This window comes from Glycine max, chromosome 7 (assembly GCF_000004515.6).
Source record: "Glycine max cultivar Williams 82 chromosome 7, Glycine_max_v4.0, whole genome shotgun sequence".
Classification (NCBI taxonomy): domain Eukaryota; kingdom Viridiplantae; phylum Streptophyta; class Magnoliopsida; order Fabales; family Fabaceae; genus Glycine; species Glycine max.
This window is the reverse complement of record NC_038243.2, coordinates 42,702,409-42,719,897: the sequence shown is the minus strand read 5'-3', so window position 1 is coordinate 42,719,897 and position 17,489 is coordinate 42,702,409. Positions and strand designations below refer to the sequence as shown.

General features: G+C 33.2%; 2 protein-coding genes and 1 pseudogene across 2 annotated transcripts; 2 read left to right on the top strand and 1 right to left on the bottom strand.

The window, feature by feature from the left end:
• Positions 1-1,716: 1,716 nt before the first annotated feature.
• LOC113002169 (abscisic acid receptor PYL4-like) lies at positions 1,717-3,444 on the top strand (annotated as a pseudogene).
• A 1,260-nt stretch (positions 3,445-4,704) lies between these two features.
• LOC100816858 (uncharacterized) lies at positions 4,705-6,203 on the top strand. The gene is made up of 4 exons (XM_003529502.5): positions 4,705-5,097; positions 5,190-5,241; positions 5,348-5,415; positions 5,554-6,203. The coding sequence occupies exons 1-4, from the start codon at positions 4,957-4,959 to the stop codon at positions 6,040-6,042; spliced, it is 750 nt and encodes a 249-aa protein (XP_003529550.1). The 5' UTR covers positions 4,705-4,956; the 3' UTR covers positions 6,043-6,203.
• A 135-nt stretch (positions 6,204-6,338) lies between these two features.
• LOC100815996 (pumilio homolog 24) lies at positions 6,339-12,781 on the bottom strand. The gene is made up of 17 exons (XM_003529500.5): positions 12,489-12,781; positions 12,311-12,364; positions 12,156-12,217; positions 11,963-12,044; positions 11,732-11,855; positions 11,571-11,654; positions 11,103-11,217; positions 10,242-10,392; positions 10,033-10,146; positions 9,861-9,932; positions 8,859-8,909; positions 8,706-8,756; positions 8,334-8,441; positions 8,051-8,251; positions 7,158-7,232; positions 6,820-7,067; positions 6,339-6,719 (listed from the first exon to the last, which is right to left on the bottom strand). The coding sequence occupies exons 1-17, from the start codon at positions 12,666-12,668 to the stop codon at positions 6,587-6,589; spliced, it is 1,905 nt and encodes a 634-aa protein (XP_003529548.1). The 5' UTR covers positions 12,669-12,781; the 3' UTR covers positions 6,339-6,586.
• Positions 12,782-17,489: the final 4,708 nt, after the last annotated feature.

The following is a 17,489-nucleotide window of genomic DNA, read 5'->3' as shown; positions in this document are numbered from 1 at the left end:
GTATTAGACAATGCCTTGAATAGGATTAAATTTAAAAAGAATACTTGTGGGGAGCCATAAAAAAAGTTAGGTGACTTTCATTTCTTATGTAATATATTTCTTTTCTTATTTTCATACATTCTCAAGTGTTAAAACATTCATTGCAACATGTTAATTTGCGCTTTCAAAACTTATTTTAATTGACCAACAACAAATAATCAAAGCTGAAGTTAATAAATAATTAAGTTCAAACACTTGAAAAGATAATAAAATAAAGCATTCCCTTATCATTTATAAGTAACTTCAACCAAACCATTATAGTTAGTGAACACCTAACTTAGCAGGTAATTTCCAAGGAGAGAAGGTTATCAGATGCATTGTACACGGCACCCATAATGAATTAGAAGAAGATGATGAAAAACTGATACGTTCTTTCGAACAAAGGGACACAAGGTAGGGACCTATTAGATGATTTGATTATTTTTTTAACCTACTCAGAGCACCTTTTTATGCTAGCTTCAACCGGGCATTATATGAGTGGGTCACCCTACTTGAACTCTCCCATCCCATCTTCACGGGTAATTTCTCGTTGAATTTAAAGACATAGTACCAAAATAATATTGCAATCTACCTACCCCAACAGTAGCATAACCTCTCCCAAATCCATGCCCCTTCATGTATTTTCTACCAGCAATTGTCACGTTTCATCTGCACAAGTGTTATGTGCCTCCAAGTATGAAAAAAGGAGGGTGCTTCCTTTTCATAAATGTTTTGTGAGTTTCTAATTTTTCACAATACCCTCACAAACCTCACAAAATAAAGCAATACTTTAAATAGATATTGAGATAGAAATCATTAAAAGTGGCCAGAGTAACTGGTAAATGACTTAATCCAATTACATTTGATTCAACATCTTAGATTTAATCATTCTTTCAAAATTCTTTAGAGAACAACCTCTGAACTTCTACAACTGTCGTAGTTGTTTATGAGGTTCTATTTTCAGCCCAACAATATGTTACTACTTACTAGTTGAAACTTGAAAGTTGCATAAAAAAATAGGAGGCGGTAGAGAATCATAACTCTTTTTCTCCACTTTTACTAGACCATTTTATTCTTCAAAATTTAGAATTGAAAACTTAATTTTAAATAATAACAACCTAATAATATAAAGTATCAAGCCAAAAGATAAGGTATATTTAATATATAGTGAGAATTGAATTTTTATCATCAAGGTTTAGGTGATTTAAACGTAAAGTGAAATATTAGATTTGACTAGATAAAACTTATTTAAATGGATGTATTAAAAGTTATTTTTGTTTCAAATTTCAAGAAAACTTATTTATTATAATTGATGGCAATCTTTAGTATAAAAAGAGAAAAAGAGTAAAAAATTAGTGAAACAAACACACATGAAGAGAGAAATTATTGTGAAACAAACTCATTAGTGTTATCATTCTTGTAAATTATTCTTGTTAAATTTATATGTTTGTTGGTTATTATTTTTCTTATTAGTAGTCTTTATGTTGTCACTTTATTTTTATGATTGTGAGTTTGTTTGTAAGAGCATTCATTATGCATCAAGTTGATTATGCATCAAACTCCAAAAGTGATTGAAACCTTAGACCGGATCCCTCCAACTTCACTTAACTTCTCTCTCTTTCTCTCAAAACGCACCAAATCATTCATTCATTCTTAGTTTCATTCAACAAATTCATAGTTTCACTATGAAACTAAGAAATGTTACCTTCCACGATTGTTTCGGACGTGGTGGCTCACCACCACACACACGCATAGGCGGTTTAGGCCCGGCTACCCTGGGCAATTGCCCAGGCTCTGGGGCCACCGAGCCATATCCTCGTTAGATATTTTTTAAGCGAATTGGGCAAAAAGGAAATGATTTTGAAAACAAGATATCAACTTTTGAAACTTCATCCTTTGGAGTTGACAAGCCCGTACCTTCCCTGGTTATTTTGTAATATGATGCTTGTTCTAGATTCCTTGCACTTTGCCACATCCAGTTTCTTTTTCATTCTTGTATTTTTTGTGGTTTTTTCTTTTCTTTTTGGAAACCAGTGGTGTTTGTTTTCAGATTCCGCCCGTGCCTCCATTGTTGATCAACTATAAACATATAAGAGACATGATATGTTTGGCAATTAATAAATTTGAGTAATTAATTATTTTCCCTAAACTTTCTTAAAATTGATAACAAATTGATTATTTTTGTAAAACATATTAAAGCGAACATACAAAATTTAGTCATTTTAGGGCTAATTTAATTATTTAAAATGATATTCCCTAATTTAATCACGTGTTTCAAAATAGATAAAGTAAATGATATTATCTCGAGAAATACCAGTTCGGGGTCGTTCAAGAACAGAAGGGAGGACTATCACTAATCTTCATCATTACCGTGCAGAGATTTTTTATGTTGCTATTGATAAAATATGTGTGGAGATGGATCACCGCTTTAGTGAAGGAAGTAACATTATACTTGATTGCTTCTCATGTCTTGACCCCAAGAACTCTTTCTCCAGGTTGCTCGTCTTGCTGATATTTATCATGCAGACTTTTCTGATGATGACCGAGGAACAATTAGGGATCAACTTGAAACTTATGAAGATGTTCAAAGTTTGGCTATGAAGATGGTTCAAACTGAGAAACATTTGGTATTTCCATTGGTTTATAAACTTATTGAGCTAGCTTTGATATTGCCGGTGTCGACAGCATCCGTTGAAAGAGCTTTTTCAGCAATGAAGATTATCAAGTCTAAATTGCGCAATAAGATCAACGATGTGTGGTTCAATGACTTGATGGTATGTTACACCGAGCGGGAGATATTCAAGTCACTTGATGATATTGATATTATTCGAACATTTACCGCAAAGAAGTCTCCGAAAGGACACTTGCCTCGTAATTTTATTTAACCCGCTATTGTAAAATTATGTTTATCTCTTTTATTTTAAACTATATTTTTGTTGACAAGATGACGAGTCTCTTTTATTTTGATTGATTACTATTTACATATTATATACAATGTGAATTTGCTATCTTTAAATTTTTGCCCAGGCTTTATAATTTTTCTGGCTCCGCCACTGCACACACGTCGTGTCCCCGCACCAGTGGTACCCTGTCGTGGTGTAGGGGATCGATGCCCCGGTCTCCATCGTGTGGTCCATCGTGTGGAGCTTTGACAGCCCGCAAGCCTACAAGCACTTCGCCAAGAGCTGCCACGACATCCTCGGTGACGACGACGTCGGGACCTTCCATGAGGTCCACGTGATCTCTGGCCTCCTTGCCGTCGTCAGCATCGAGCACCTTGACATCCTCAGCGACGATCGCCACATCATCGATTTCAGCATGGTTGGCGGCGACCACCGCCTCTCCAACGACCGCTCTGTCACCACCCTCTACCCCTGCTCCGCCGTTGGCACTGTCGTCGTCAAGCCCGACACAAAAAAAAAATAATGATCTAAACAACGAGAAAATTGAAAAGTTATATAAAAAAAATAGCCAAAAAAGGTAATGGACACAAAAAAAAATATTTTACAAAGTTAATAATAAAAGAGTAGTGAATGAGTTGAAATTTTGAAATTAGAAAATTGTGAGTTTTTAAATAATAATATTTTCCAATTTAAAAAAAAATAAGAGTCAATTTTCAAATAATAGTGGGGTTTTGCCTGAAAGATACGAGAAGGGGTTGCTACGTGATAAAAACAAATTCATTCATTTGTAGGCATGCTTTCTTGTACTTTAATTATTTTCTAAAGAAATAACAACAGAATTTCATTAAAATAAATAAGTGCAATATTTTTTAAAATAAAATAAAATAACACAAAACTGATTCATAATTTTATGGGTTTATCTTTTTTTTAAAATAACAATAACAGTAGCTGGATTTTAAAAGTGAAACAGAATTACATATAAAAAAAATTAAAATTGAGTTTAAATTTATTAATTGTAAGAAAAATTCTTGCATGCATAGAGGCAATAAATGGTGGTAACATAGGAGAGTGTTGCCAGTTGCATGTTTTGTGATTGAGCAGTATTGACAGTTATTGTCTGTCTGATTTTTTATAAACAATAATATTTACTTTTTTCCATTTATCAAACGTACAATATAACCAAATAACACGTTAAAAATAATTATAAATATCTTAAATTCTATCGTGTATTATCTCGATGTTATATCATAGTTATTTTATTATTATCACGATTTCATCATTGCATGATTTAAATTAGTATTCAAATATCAATTATTAATCAACAACAAGTTTTAACCTATTTTACCAAAAAAAATTGGTAAATTTTATTTTTAACATTCCCTATCACATCAATTTTTTTTTTATTTTCATTGTTTCCTTCAAAAATAATCAAATGTTAACATAGTATTTTTTTTTTCTTATTAAGATTCTATGGATGGATAAATATAAGTCAAAGAGAATAATTTATCGTCTTTTCATTTTTTCTCTAAGATAAATTTTTAATTTTTTTCAAACTTCATAATTATTTTTATATATTTTATCTAATATCTATTGACACGTCTATTAATATATATTTATTAAAATTAAAATTAAACAATTGAAAACGTATTAGAAATCCAAAATAATAATAAAATCACTCTGTGAATTTTAAACCCATACGAGACACAATAGTGAAATAATAAAATTAATATATAATTCAATACATAATAGATAAATTATAAAAATATATTAATTTAAATATATGAAAACACAATTCCCTTATACTTCTCAATAATTGCCATTTGGAGAGATTAACGTTAACCTCTTCATATACCAACTGATCCAGTGTCAAAAATCTCCTCCGCAAAGGTTGCTATTTTTTCTAAACCGCTACATCTCTGTTTATTATTACTGCCCCTCCCAAAATCAACTAAAGGAAACGACCTTCACTATTTGTAACCCCCAATTCGCGTTTTGTCCTTCACTTCCAATATTCGCGCAATCATATCACTCTCAAATGGGGAGAATGGGACAAGAATCAGACTCCAAGACCAAGTTGGTATTAGAGATTTGTTCCATTTCCACGCGTTCTGTGCTCTGTGTTCATCATACACTTCTCTCAAAACCAACCTTCGTTGATTGGTACTGCATTCTTGGAGTAAGTTCTTTAACCTTTCTTTTCTTGTTGAAGAAAACCATACATAGGTTACTTATTATGATGTAAAGTTTCTCCATATTGGGTTCTCATAGGTGGAAGAAAATGCAGGGGTGAATGCCATTCGCAAGAGGTACCATAAACTGGGTATGTTTAACTGGTTCTATGGCTATGAGAAATCTACATTTTCCTTTCTCTCTCTTTTTCCTGAATAATGAGGAGCTTTTCTTTCTTTCTTTTTTTCCTACTATAGCCTTACAAGTTCACCCAGATAAGAATAAACACCCCAAGGCTGAAATTGCTTTCAAGCTCGTTTCTGAGGTATTTTTTATGATTTCTTTTCTTTTTATGAAGGTGTGTTATTAACACCCCATGCAGAGGCATATTCCATAAATTCTCCCACCCAATTATGAGTAAAGTGGATCACAACTTCATTCCCTGCCCCTGGTTTTCTTGCAGGCATACGCATGTCTATCTAATGCAGCAAATAGAAAAGCCTTTGACTTGGAGAGATGTAAGCATTTCTGCTTCGAGTGCAAAAGAATACCTTATACATCGAGCAATGTCCCTGGCAATTCAAGTGGGCCAGGTTTCAAGGCATGGAATATCATCACCAGATCAAGATCTTTTAAACTTTGGAGAAACATTAGGGACATGAGAGAAAGATTCATGGACGAGGCCAAGGTGATAGAGAACTGTTTGCGAACAAATTCAATGTCAAGGAAAGCATCTCCATCTTACGATCCGGTTGGCTTTCTACATAGAAGCAAGTCATTGCATAGATTCGAGAAAGAAACCCCAGTTTTCAACCCATCGGACTACTTGCACCAAGGCTACCCTCATCTCAGGAGCAATATTTACAAGAATTCTTCAACATTTTGGTACTTGCAGAGAAATAGTATGCTTCACAATGAAAAGGGAGGAGCGCTGCACGCCTCCCGTTTTTGAGGTCAAATCAAGGAATTTGTTTGCTAGCAAATTCACTTTTGTCCCATCAAAATGTTAGCTAGAAACATTTTTTTTAACGCAATGCGATTGTCAGATTCTCGCTTCTTTAAAGGATTAATTGCATTTCGTTATGAAATTGTGATGAAATATGCAACTCATTTAGAACCGGGCGTAAAAAATGCATTGATTAATTAAAAAATTACGGGCAACATAGCTTGAAAAATCAAATTAAACAGTTGAACACAATAAGAACGTTAACACATGCATGGTACAATAGACCGGTAGCACTCCCTGTGTTGCAAAATTGCTGCATTTTAAAAATATGCAAAAGTAGATCATTACATCAAGTAATTTTTACTGTTTCTTCTGGTTGTCAAAATTACCACAGCAGCTTTCTCGATCAAATTTAGTTTGAGCCTTTTAACTCATTATCTACAAATCCAGAAAAGAAGCTAGCTACTGCCTCCACATCATAACTTAGCCACTGATAACTTGGGCCAAACCTGTCCCTTTGAGATATAGCTCCCTTCTCCATACATGACAATTATTGGTTTGCTTGTTCTATAGGCTTAGGGTTCTTGAGAATTCCAATGTCAATTAAAGGCTGTAGCTCTTTTTTAACAAGTTTTAGTACAGTCGGATCTGGTGATTCCAAAAATGCAGAAATAACCTTACAGCTGCAATCATATTGAGAAGACAAAAATGAATATGTAAGAAATCAGTCCTTTGCAACCAGCTTTCATTGGAGAATAATCTTAAAGAGTAAATTAAATCTACCTGTGGCCATGCACCCATAACTCACTTTTCCCTTTTAAAGCTTTTTCCCATAAGGTGGAAGCAAAGTTGGGGCAATCCAAAATCAGTTTTCTAATGGTGCGACTTGAATGGAAATTTTCAAGGACATGCTCCTCTTGTGAATCTTCTGATTTAGGCAGTGCTGCAAGAGAAGCTACAGCGTTGTGGAGAGAATTTATCTTATCATCCAAAACTGGGTGCATTATGCCATCAGAACCCCCTGTTGCAACCTGCTTGTGCAATTGAGGACCAAAACTGCAATGCTTGCTAACAAATTTAAAGAACTTGTGAAATTATAATATCAATATCATCTTTATTACCTCATACAAGACCTCTTTGCCAAAATTTGACCGTATCAGTTCTCCCACGCTCTCGATACATATATCAAGAAGACTCTGCATAACAGGTTACAATCAAACAGCATTTTCAGCAACACTTCATAATTCTCAAGTAATTGACCTGGACCCAGATCTGCATATCATAAAAATCAGTACTACCTAAGTTCCTTTTTCAAGTGTCTTTTAAGGCTGCTACATGGGGGTTAAGAAATACACTTAATGTTCTATTTTTTATTAAAATTATTATTAGATTTCCTACTACATAATTTATCTATCTCATTGATTGATTTCTCTATTATTTATTATTCTTCATTTCTCTTCCTCTTTAATTTCATGATAAATGTGTAACATAATTAAATTTTGGATTAAGGGTATAATTGACAAAATAATAGTTAATATTGTCTTGAGAAAAAAATCCTGAAAAACTGACTTAAAAGTGATCAGAGGTAATATGATTATGTGAACACAGTATAAGAAATTATTGGAAATAATATATTCATGTATCACATGATAAAATACATTAAGTACTCAAGGGTATTAGCGTGTAGGGAGTTGCACTCAATATTAACCTAGGAAATAGTCTCCAATAAATCTATGAAGAGTCTATTGTTTGGATGATATGAAGAACCTATGTATTACATACTCTCTTGAATAAGAAAGCTTTTCATCGTCTAAATTCTCTCTAACAGATTGTTTTCTCTCTCTAAATCTCCCCCTCTAAATTCAGCAGAAAATGGGTAAAGAAATTTTCTTTTTTCAGAATGAAATCAGGAACAAAAGATTAAGGAAAGGAGGCAGACAAAAATCAGCATAAAACACTTTTGAAACATGAAAAACATAAATTATTAGAAAATAAAAAGGCTAAAGCAACCCACATCTGCAAGTCCACTCTTGATCAATAGCTCCTGCCTTCTGACAAATGGGTCTTTTTTCCCACTCTCAGCTAGGTCAGAATCATCCGCAGAAGTTTTATCTTTATTAACTTCATCCACTGCCACCTCTATGTCTTCCTTGGATTCCTTGTCACCAAGTGAAACCTTTGAAGTTTCTGTCAGAAAGCTTGCTTCTGACTGATCCTGATAGCAATCAAGTGAAGAGTGTGACTAATATAGCTGCTTCAAAGTACCAAAAAACAGAAAAGATAGATTTAAAAGTAACCTTGAGAGACAGAGAAGGTATAGATAAATTCAGAGAAGCAAGATCATCAGGACTGAAATAGCGTGAACTATTAGGATGTAGTAATTGGAGTAAGAGACGCCTTCCATTCTGTAAAATTCAGAAGTAAACATCAGAACTTAGAAACTTACAACCAGAAAATGTAATAAACACATCATAAGAATATAAATATAAAACAAATGATCTTTCTATATTGGCTGGGTTCAAATGGGTTAAAAAAACTTGCAAAAAATACTAACTGCTCAGATTCATACAAGGATTTCTAAGAAAATATTTATTTAATTGATGAAAACTACATTGACTTCTCATTTACAATGCTTGTAAACATCATATGTAAAGTATGCAAGGAGAAACCTTATCCAGAACAAGCTCCTTTAGAATAGACTGAAGCTCACGAATGATAACCTGCAACATGAATGCTTTAGTGTTTGATATGAAACAAATTTTGTTGTGTATAAATAAGGACTATTTATGGGAAAATCAGAATAAAACCAAAACCAAACAAACCTTTGTAATCAGTTTTGTGTCGTCAACAACAGAAAGGATGCAAACCAGCACCTGAAAATTTAATCACACAAACGGAGTGTTCATACTAAAATCTGAAGAGAAGGTAACTTAAGAGAAACTAGAAGTTAGGGGCAATGACATAATTCTTTTTCACTGATAAGAGAGTTATTGCTTCTTTTAAAGTTGGAAATATATCATTCTAAAACAAATAGAAAATTAAGAGTCATGGGTAACAACTACATATGAGAAAGAATTATTGAGTCAATAGACTTGCCAATGACCCAATGAACAGTATGGGCATATAAATAAGTGAATCTAGAAGGCCAAGAATCAGGAGGATGGCAAACTCAAACAAGCAGAGAGGGGTAATTTAATAAACAAGGTACAGCCATATGACAAGTCAGTTGTGGAAATGTTGGTACTCGGTACTGGACATCTGGCAGAAGAAGAATATCAGAGGCAATACTGGAATATTTCTTGAGGAGGGTACAAACAGTTTCCAAAGTAGGGTGGGGAGAGAGGGGAGGTATGCAATTATTCAGAATTTGTGCTGTCTGCATAATCCCACAGGAATGTTTCCTTTCATTTACTTTTCTGTGTGTTCGCCTGTTCAGCTGGTGGATCTTGGGAGTTATTCATTTTTCAAGGAGCTAGCCTCCATTGTTTGAGAGAATTCCAGTTCTAAATTTTAGAACCCAAACAATATGTTAAACAAGCATGCCAATTCATACAAGCATGTAAGGCTTTCTTACCCCCTAGATGTTTTGTAAAAACAAATCCCCATCAAATGACCTGGGTCCAAATTTGATTCACAGCTATTTCCAAATTTATTGTGTCCATTTTGACCTTGGTTCACCAGGCCAAATCTTTTACCTTTTTTATTTGCAGCCAGGGAGAGGAGGCATCAGCATGACCAATAGACTTTGATAAGTGTAAGGTATAACTAAACCTTACATATGATAGGCAACCAAAAATATAGCCCCACAGAGTCAAATTACTTACCATGCACCCATATTGATGATAAGCTGTTTTGTCTATGTGCCCCTTTAATCCTTTGATAATCTTCTTCCTTTCCTAAGAATGGAATTTGAAGAAGAAAAAATCATATGCTGCATTCAGTCATCATGAGTACTCCAAACATTTTTATTGATAAGAAAGAAATTGATAGACACACCTTGGCATTCCCATATTTTACACAAAGAATTCCAATTTTGGCTCCATCCCTTGTACCAATCATTCTAACAATGAGTGGACTTGATAACTGTTGGATTATATCTGTGACAGATGACTTTTAAAAAAACTTATTTAGATAACAGAACATTGTGAAATTTGTTGCTGTAATAAAAGGCATGAAGAAATATTGGGGAAACGGGAGAGAAGTACCTTATCAGCAATGCTAAAATATTCCATTAAGACTCTGTGTAAAATAGAGTGGTCAACTATCCCTTTCTCTAAAATTGGCTGAATCACTGACGTCATGTGTCGCAGAACTGAACCTTTCTGTAGACCCAACTTGGACATCACATCTGATAATCTGACATGCAATAAAAAGCTAAGGAAAAAACTCCAGCAAGAGAAAAATAAATAAATCACCATATTGAATGTCTTACACATCCACTTAAGATCAGTAAAAATAAGAAATTAAGTAACATCAATTCAGGGAGGGAAAGGAGCGACTATTGTAAGCAGAAATTGTCCCTGACACTACTCTATACATTGCCAGATTCATAGAATAAAATTATCAATACAAATTACTATCAGGCGATTACTCATCTGCAAGCATCTAAATGAAAGTTGACTTCAAAGAACTAATGTACTATGTTTCCTAATTAATGTATTTCAAATTTAACTTATTTCAAAATCTCCAGTGTACTCACATATAAAGTAGTGGAATATCAAGCAAATAGTAAAAAATTAATCAACTAAATTTTGCATAATTTTCACTTCCCAATTTCCATAACCCCTGGGCCCTCCTAAAAATTCGCTGATAGGAATTCAAACAGGTCTGGAAGAAATAAAAAAAAAGTTAGAACAGAAGTTTCATCTTTTCTTCCTATGTAACTTTTGCAGAGGGTCGATATGTCCTTTTGCACTCTCTCTCCCTCCATGAGAATTGAGAACAGTTACATATTTCAGATTCCAGTAATTATTTTAAATATGTAACAGCTTATAATGATGTAGAATTGTAGATTACCAACATTATCCAAGATGCTAAAAAGTAATTCCTAACAACTGAGTCTTTACCTGCTCTCTTTCAATGAGACTAGATCCTTAAACAACTGAAGTTCTGTGGAGTATAATTCCGAAAGCAGTTCTTGCTTCTGTGCAGCATTTGCTAACTCATAAGCATGCTCAACAACTGCATAACATGTAGATACACAAAACTAATTGTAGGGAAGTTGACGACTCTGGCTAAAAGCTGAACATTCAAATTTTTAACACTGAACAATTTCATATCAGAGCATGAAAATCAGCAGAAATTTAGTGAGAAGAAAACTTGGACACCCCCCCCCCCCCTCTTCCTTGTTATAGTCCATCTCAAACCCTAAACAATCCAGATCCAAAATAAGCTTAATGTCAATAAACAGCTAGATACATAAAAAGAAAAAGTGGCAAGCTTTCCTTTAGAGAGTCATCAAAATTTTTGAACCATATCTGAAGTAAACCATGAACAGCCACGAGCAACATACTGCCCAAACCTAAGTTACATACCAATCGATCCAACCATATGGCGAAGAAGAGGAGCAACATGACCACGGAGAGTGGAGATAAAGCCTGCTAGTTGTTTCTTGGAAGCTGAAAATGGAGAATGACCAATTAGAAGAAAAGGTGACACTGACAAATAACAAAGTATATTTCAAGTAGACCATTACCGTTGTCGAGCATCTTCTTCACTAAGTGAACAGCATAAGCGCTGAATGCTAGAGTTAGAAAATGTGGCCGAAGCTCTTCAAATACTGCATCTCTTTCAGCTTGTGAACAATGCTTGACACAAGTCTATCAGTTAAAACAAAATGAAAGCAAAAGATTTAAAATGCAAGTTCCTCTAAAAGTATGTAAAACTGAAATTGAACGAAAAAAAAAAGGGATACCAACAAGCATACCTGAAGAACCCGAGATGAGATGTGAGAGCCCACAATCTCTGGAATCTTCCCCTTCATCTTTCGTAAAGCTTCAGTCACTAGCCTTCAATTATGTAAAAGTACCGAGTAAGACATAGTAAAAAGAATTAAATGAAAAAGAAAAAGGGTCAAACAAAGAAATATCAGTCCTTAATGTCTTGTTGTAGGAACATACTTAGCTCTGTCCTCTTTAGCAATCTTGTGACGTCTCATCTTTTCCCACAGACGTGCAAGCTCCTGTTTAGAATTAAATAACACCTCGTGAATTCCCAGCCATCAAGGTTACAGCACTGATGAAAGAACAATAAATAAATAAATAATATGTCTTACTTGCTCAAGAGTGAAATGTCGCTTTCTCTTCTTTTTTCTAGCATCTGCTAGTTCCTGATACGAAACAATCATAATCTCATCTAATCAATCAAAAACAAATAATCTCTAAATGCCTCAACAATTAACTAATATTGGCATAAAACAAAACAGAAATTGCTATTTATTGAGGAAGAGAAACCTTGGCATGAAGACGACGTTCTCGGCCGGTAAGAGGGGCCGTCTTCTTGTTCTTGTTGTCTTTAGCAACGGAGTCTGGTTTGTGCTTCTTTGAGGCAACGAGCTTCGAAGCCTTGGGAGCTTCAGTATTGAGTCGCTTTCTCTTTTTGGTGTCCCCGGCGTCCTGCTTCTTCGCCGCCATTGCTGAAGCTCTGAAGAGGAGGTTGAGTTACTCGCAGCTATCGCCTGTCAATGGAAATGAACCCTCTCACTTCCAGGTTTACGATTGCTAGGGTTTATACTACGTTTTTTTTTTTTTTTGGAATTGGGTTTATACTAATTTCACATACCTATTTTGTTTTTCGTAATATTATTTGTTATTTATTTGTGTGGTAAAAGAAAATGCTCCAAGTTTCATATATTTTATTATTTGTTATTTAATTTAATTTATATAAATGTTACTTTAAAAATATTATTTTTATACATACATTTGCATTCTTTCTATCTTTAATTACAAGTTGAAATATCATAATAAAAAAAACACTGGTATAACAAAGATATCTTACCTTGATAGACAGAGATCTCTCGTCGTGAGAAATATATGTCATTGTTGTGTAAAAATATATAATACTTAAAAAATAGAATTGATTCAGCACATAAGTGATTCTTTTCTCTCAAAAAAAAAAAAATCCAAACGAGGCCAAAATTATATTTTTGGTTAATAAAATAGTAAGTTCTATATTTGGATTTCAATAAGTTCCATAAGATAAATTGAGTGGTTCCATATCTCTACAATATATTTCTACAATAGTCTATTTGTTTATGTTAGTTAAAGATTAGAACTTCGGATAATTCCCTATACATACATAATACTAATGTCAAAAAAGTGTTCAAGAGATTTCATGATGTTTTTAATATAAGTTAATGTTATGGGTGATAATGAACATCCTCGTTGAAGTGAATTATTTAATTTGTGCTATGTAGAATTTTGTATTTTTGGATCATGAAGTAGAAGATAAAAATATATAGCAAATTCAAAATATAAAGATCAATGTATCAACGTGACTCGATTAAAATCAAGAATCAAATAATTAATATCAAGATTGTCCCTCAATGAAATGAATCCTCACAAATAATTGCAATAATTGAAGAGTTAGAATTTATAAAGATTGTTTCAATGGAGCAAGCATCTATCATCTATGGGACTAAGAACTCATGGCCAAAAATTGAGCAAAGACAAATAATCATGAGGATTTTGTTGAAATTAGATTAAAGTGCACTTCAGTTCCAAAAAAGCATCTCATCAATTGGCATATCAAACCATCCTTCTATTGTAGGCATTCAAATCGGTTCACATGAATATGTCAGCTTATCTATTATCTTTGCTGGCTTATTATAGTCCAATACTTTTTCAAAGAAGAACAGGTATGTTGAGGAAGAGAAGTGAAGGGGTAGAAAAACCGAGCACAAACAGATTTAGGAAGGAGTTGGATTTGGACCATTTATTTTTTACTCAAGGTAAACAATTTTATCTTCTCATTTCTCACACTAAGTAATTCCCTGACCTGATATGCTTTATTAATGACAATGATAAATTAGACCACATAATTAGGGACGAATGCAGGGGGACTAACATCGCTGTAACCATTTAATGATGATTCTTTTAAAATTATCGTCAATAAAATGTGATGGTATTTTTATAAATAAAAATAATATTTTAATGATTTTTACGAACACATCGTTATAATCATAATATGACGACAGTTTTTAGAAAAATCATCATAAAATCAAGTATACACAGTTTTTTAAAGTCACCTTTAAATGTGACCAATTTTATTTTTCTGAGCTCGCACCCTAGGGCTCTTTCACTTACATAGTACTAGCTCCGTCGCTTCTAGTTTGGCAATGATTGATGATTTTCTCCGGACACTCTCACTCAAGATCTACTTTTTCTTCTTCATCGCCATCACTTTCTTCTACTTTGGCGACCTCTAGTCCAATGCCCACCAGTAACTCGTATTATTTACTCAATAATTCAACTAGGATGTAAACTTGAACTCAAAATGTGGATATGTTTAGTTTTGGTTTGAACCAGAATGTGGATATGTTTGTTGCAAACCAAGATGTTTGGTTATCTGAAATAAATTAAAATGTATAGTAAAATTATCATTAAAAATTGAAATAATGAGATAATAGTATAACTTAATTACTATTAGTTAAAAAATCAACAATATTAAATTAACAGAAACACAGCAGAAACTCTAAAAAAAATACTTATGTCAACGTCATCCATTCATTAAGAAGACATTATTAAAAGCGCCCAAACAAAATAAGCCTACAAACACTCCGTGTCTTAATTTTTAAGAATAAAAGAAATACAAAGATTACAATCAAACTAAATTTTCTAATCCTAAGAGTTGAATGATCAAAACATAAATGGCAAATGCAATAGCTTTTATAAAGAGGCACCATTAATATTATATATCGTCTAAAGAATGTTAATTTCTTAATTATGTCAGAGTTTTTGGGTAAGCATAAGGATCGTTATAGGAAAAGACTTACTTGTACAATACACATTATCTTCTCAAATAAAGATGCTATTTTCTAGGAAAAAGATATGAAGCTAATTTATTAAAAGAAATGATGCAAACAAAAGATATGATGCTAATTTATTATTGCTTCATATGGCATATTTTATTATTAATTATGAGGACAGCACGAATGATCAATTATTCAAAACTATATCATGCCTTTTAATTGTTTTATATTTAAATATGTTTTTATCTTTTTGAAAAACTGTTAAATTTTATATTTTAGTTCCTAATTTTTTTAAATTTTACATTTGATTCCGTTGTTATATTAGCTTTGTTAACACATCATCATATGTTACGTTCAAAAACATATTGACAGTTGCAATAAAAAAATTAGGGACCAAAAGAAAAAATCAAAAAATATTTCAATGACCAAAAGAAAAATCCAAAAAGTATTTCAGGGATCAGTTAACAGTACTAACGTAATTGTAGGAACAAAATACAAAATGAAATTTTTTCAATGACCAAACACACAAATTATATTAGGGATCGGACTAAATACAAAATTAGACAACTTTTCAAGGAAAAAAAAAGCATATTTAAGCATTTTTATTTATTTATAATCAAGCCATGCATTGCTACTATGACATGTTTGGTTGTTTTTCTCATTGAATGATTTGGAAATGCTTGTCACGGTGGTATCTGGTATGGATCTAATGTAGGTATATATTGTCTGCACGTACAATGCCGCCCAATATCATTTGGTTATGCACCAACGTCTAGTGCATATTGTGGAGAGGAAGAGCTTTGTGCATGCATGATTCCACATTATTTGTCTCAATTTTGTGGAGTAATCAGCTGCAAGCCAATCCATTAAGAAGCAGGGCTCAATCAAACAAAATTGTGAATACATTTGCCTTGAAAGATATACGAGGGCATGGTCACGTAGCAAAGATTGTTTTATTCGTCTCTCAAGTCTATCTACTCTTGGCCACATCTGTAGGCAGATCTTATATTTTTGTTTACATGTAAGCGGCAGAATATTTCTCTCGTAATAAACTTTGGGATTATATCTCTATCTGTATCAGGCATAGCCTGCCATAGGTTGAGTTCTAAATATTTACTTATATGTAGTGTATGAATATTGTATCACTCTGTTTGCATGTGGTCCAATCACCAAGGTATACAACTTCTTTTTTTTCTAATGAGAATATATAATGCTTTGTTTTTATTATAAGGAGGCCAAAAAAAGCCTTAATGGGAATAATGCTAATAAAGTTAATGGTGAGGCTACCTGAAGATCACTCGATCCGTCCCCCACCCTCTCTTTGTAAAGTGGAGTTTGATCCACGTAAATAGGTTGACTACTACAAAGGAAATCAGTTCAGCTAACTCATGTGAGCCTAATAACACTACTCTTTATTATTTTATTTGGTGAAATGTGTAATTATATATTACTTATTAATTTTATGTCTATTGTCTATCTTTATTCTTCTATTTTTTTTACAGCATCTTTATTCTAATTTTAAAATTTATTAAACATGAAACATTTCATCATGTTCTAATCCATGCTACCTAAGCATCTCTATCTTTTATTTGGACCGACCTAATATATATATGTACGATACAACTAGCATATTTGAACAATCTACTTATATAATTAATTAATGATTTTCCTTAAGGTCAGTTTCGTTCAAAGAAAAAAAAAAGAGAGGATTTTAATGGAATTTTTTTATTTAGTTTGTAAGGAAATGAGAGAAAGTAAAATAAAAACCCCATAAAATCTCTTATACATGTGAAACAATTAACCTCAAACTAAAGATTATTTATTCAATACAATTCATAAATTAATTTTAAGCATTTTTCTGTTCGTTCACCTCCAATATTGAGCCTGGGCAAGAGGAAGCAAACACTAGAGGAGAAGAGAAACATTTTGAATACTCTTAGTTTTTCTCCTCTCTCTCCAACTTTTTCTTAAATACCAGCTGCTTCAAAATTAGTATAGTACGCATATTAGCTTGCCTTGGAGTAAAGTTCAATTCGTTGTTTTCACCGTCTGTTCTCTCTTCTTTAATTTATTCATCTATTTGGTCAGCAACCATTGTATATATATATATATATGATACCGAAAAACATATACGACTATACGTACGAGTTGCTGGCTTTGTTTTAGTAGTAGTTGCCAGCTTTGGCTTGGTGCATGATCATCTTTATTATTGGGTTGGGCAGATTAAGGTTTAACTCTTACCACAGCATGAGGTCGGTCTTTTCGGACAAATAATTCAGTCTGTGGTGTTTGTCTTTTTGTTCGGCACATGCACGTAACAGTGACAGAAAATGACATGATTTAGGGGACCTTGATGCTGCTTCCATCTATAGAATTCGAATGTCTTGTGCGTCTTCTTGCATTGGCCCCATAATTCATGATGAGACCTTCTCACCTTCATTCAGCCTTTTTCTACTCCCCACCCTCCCATGTCTTGGCACTTGGT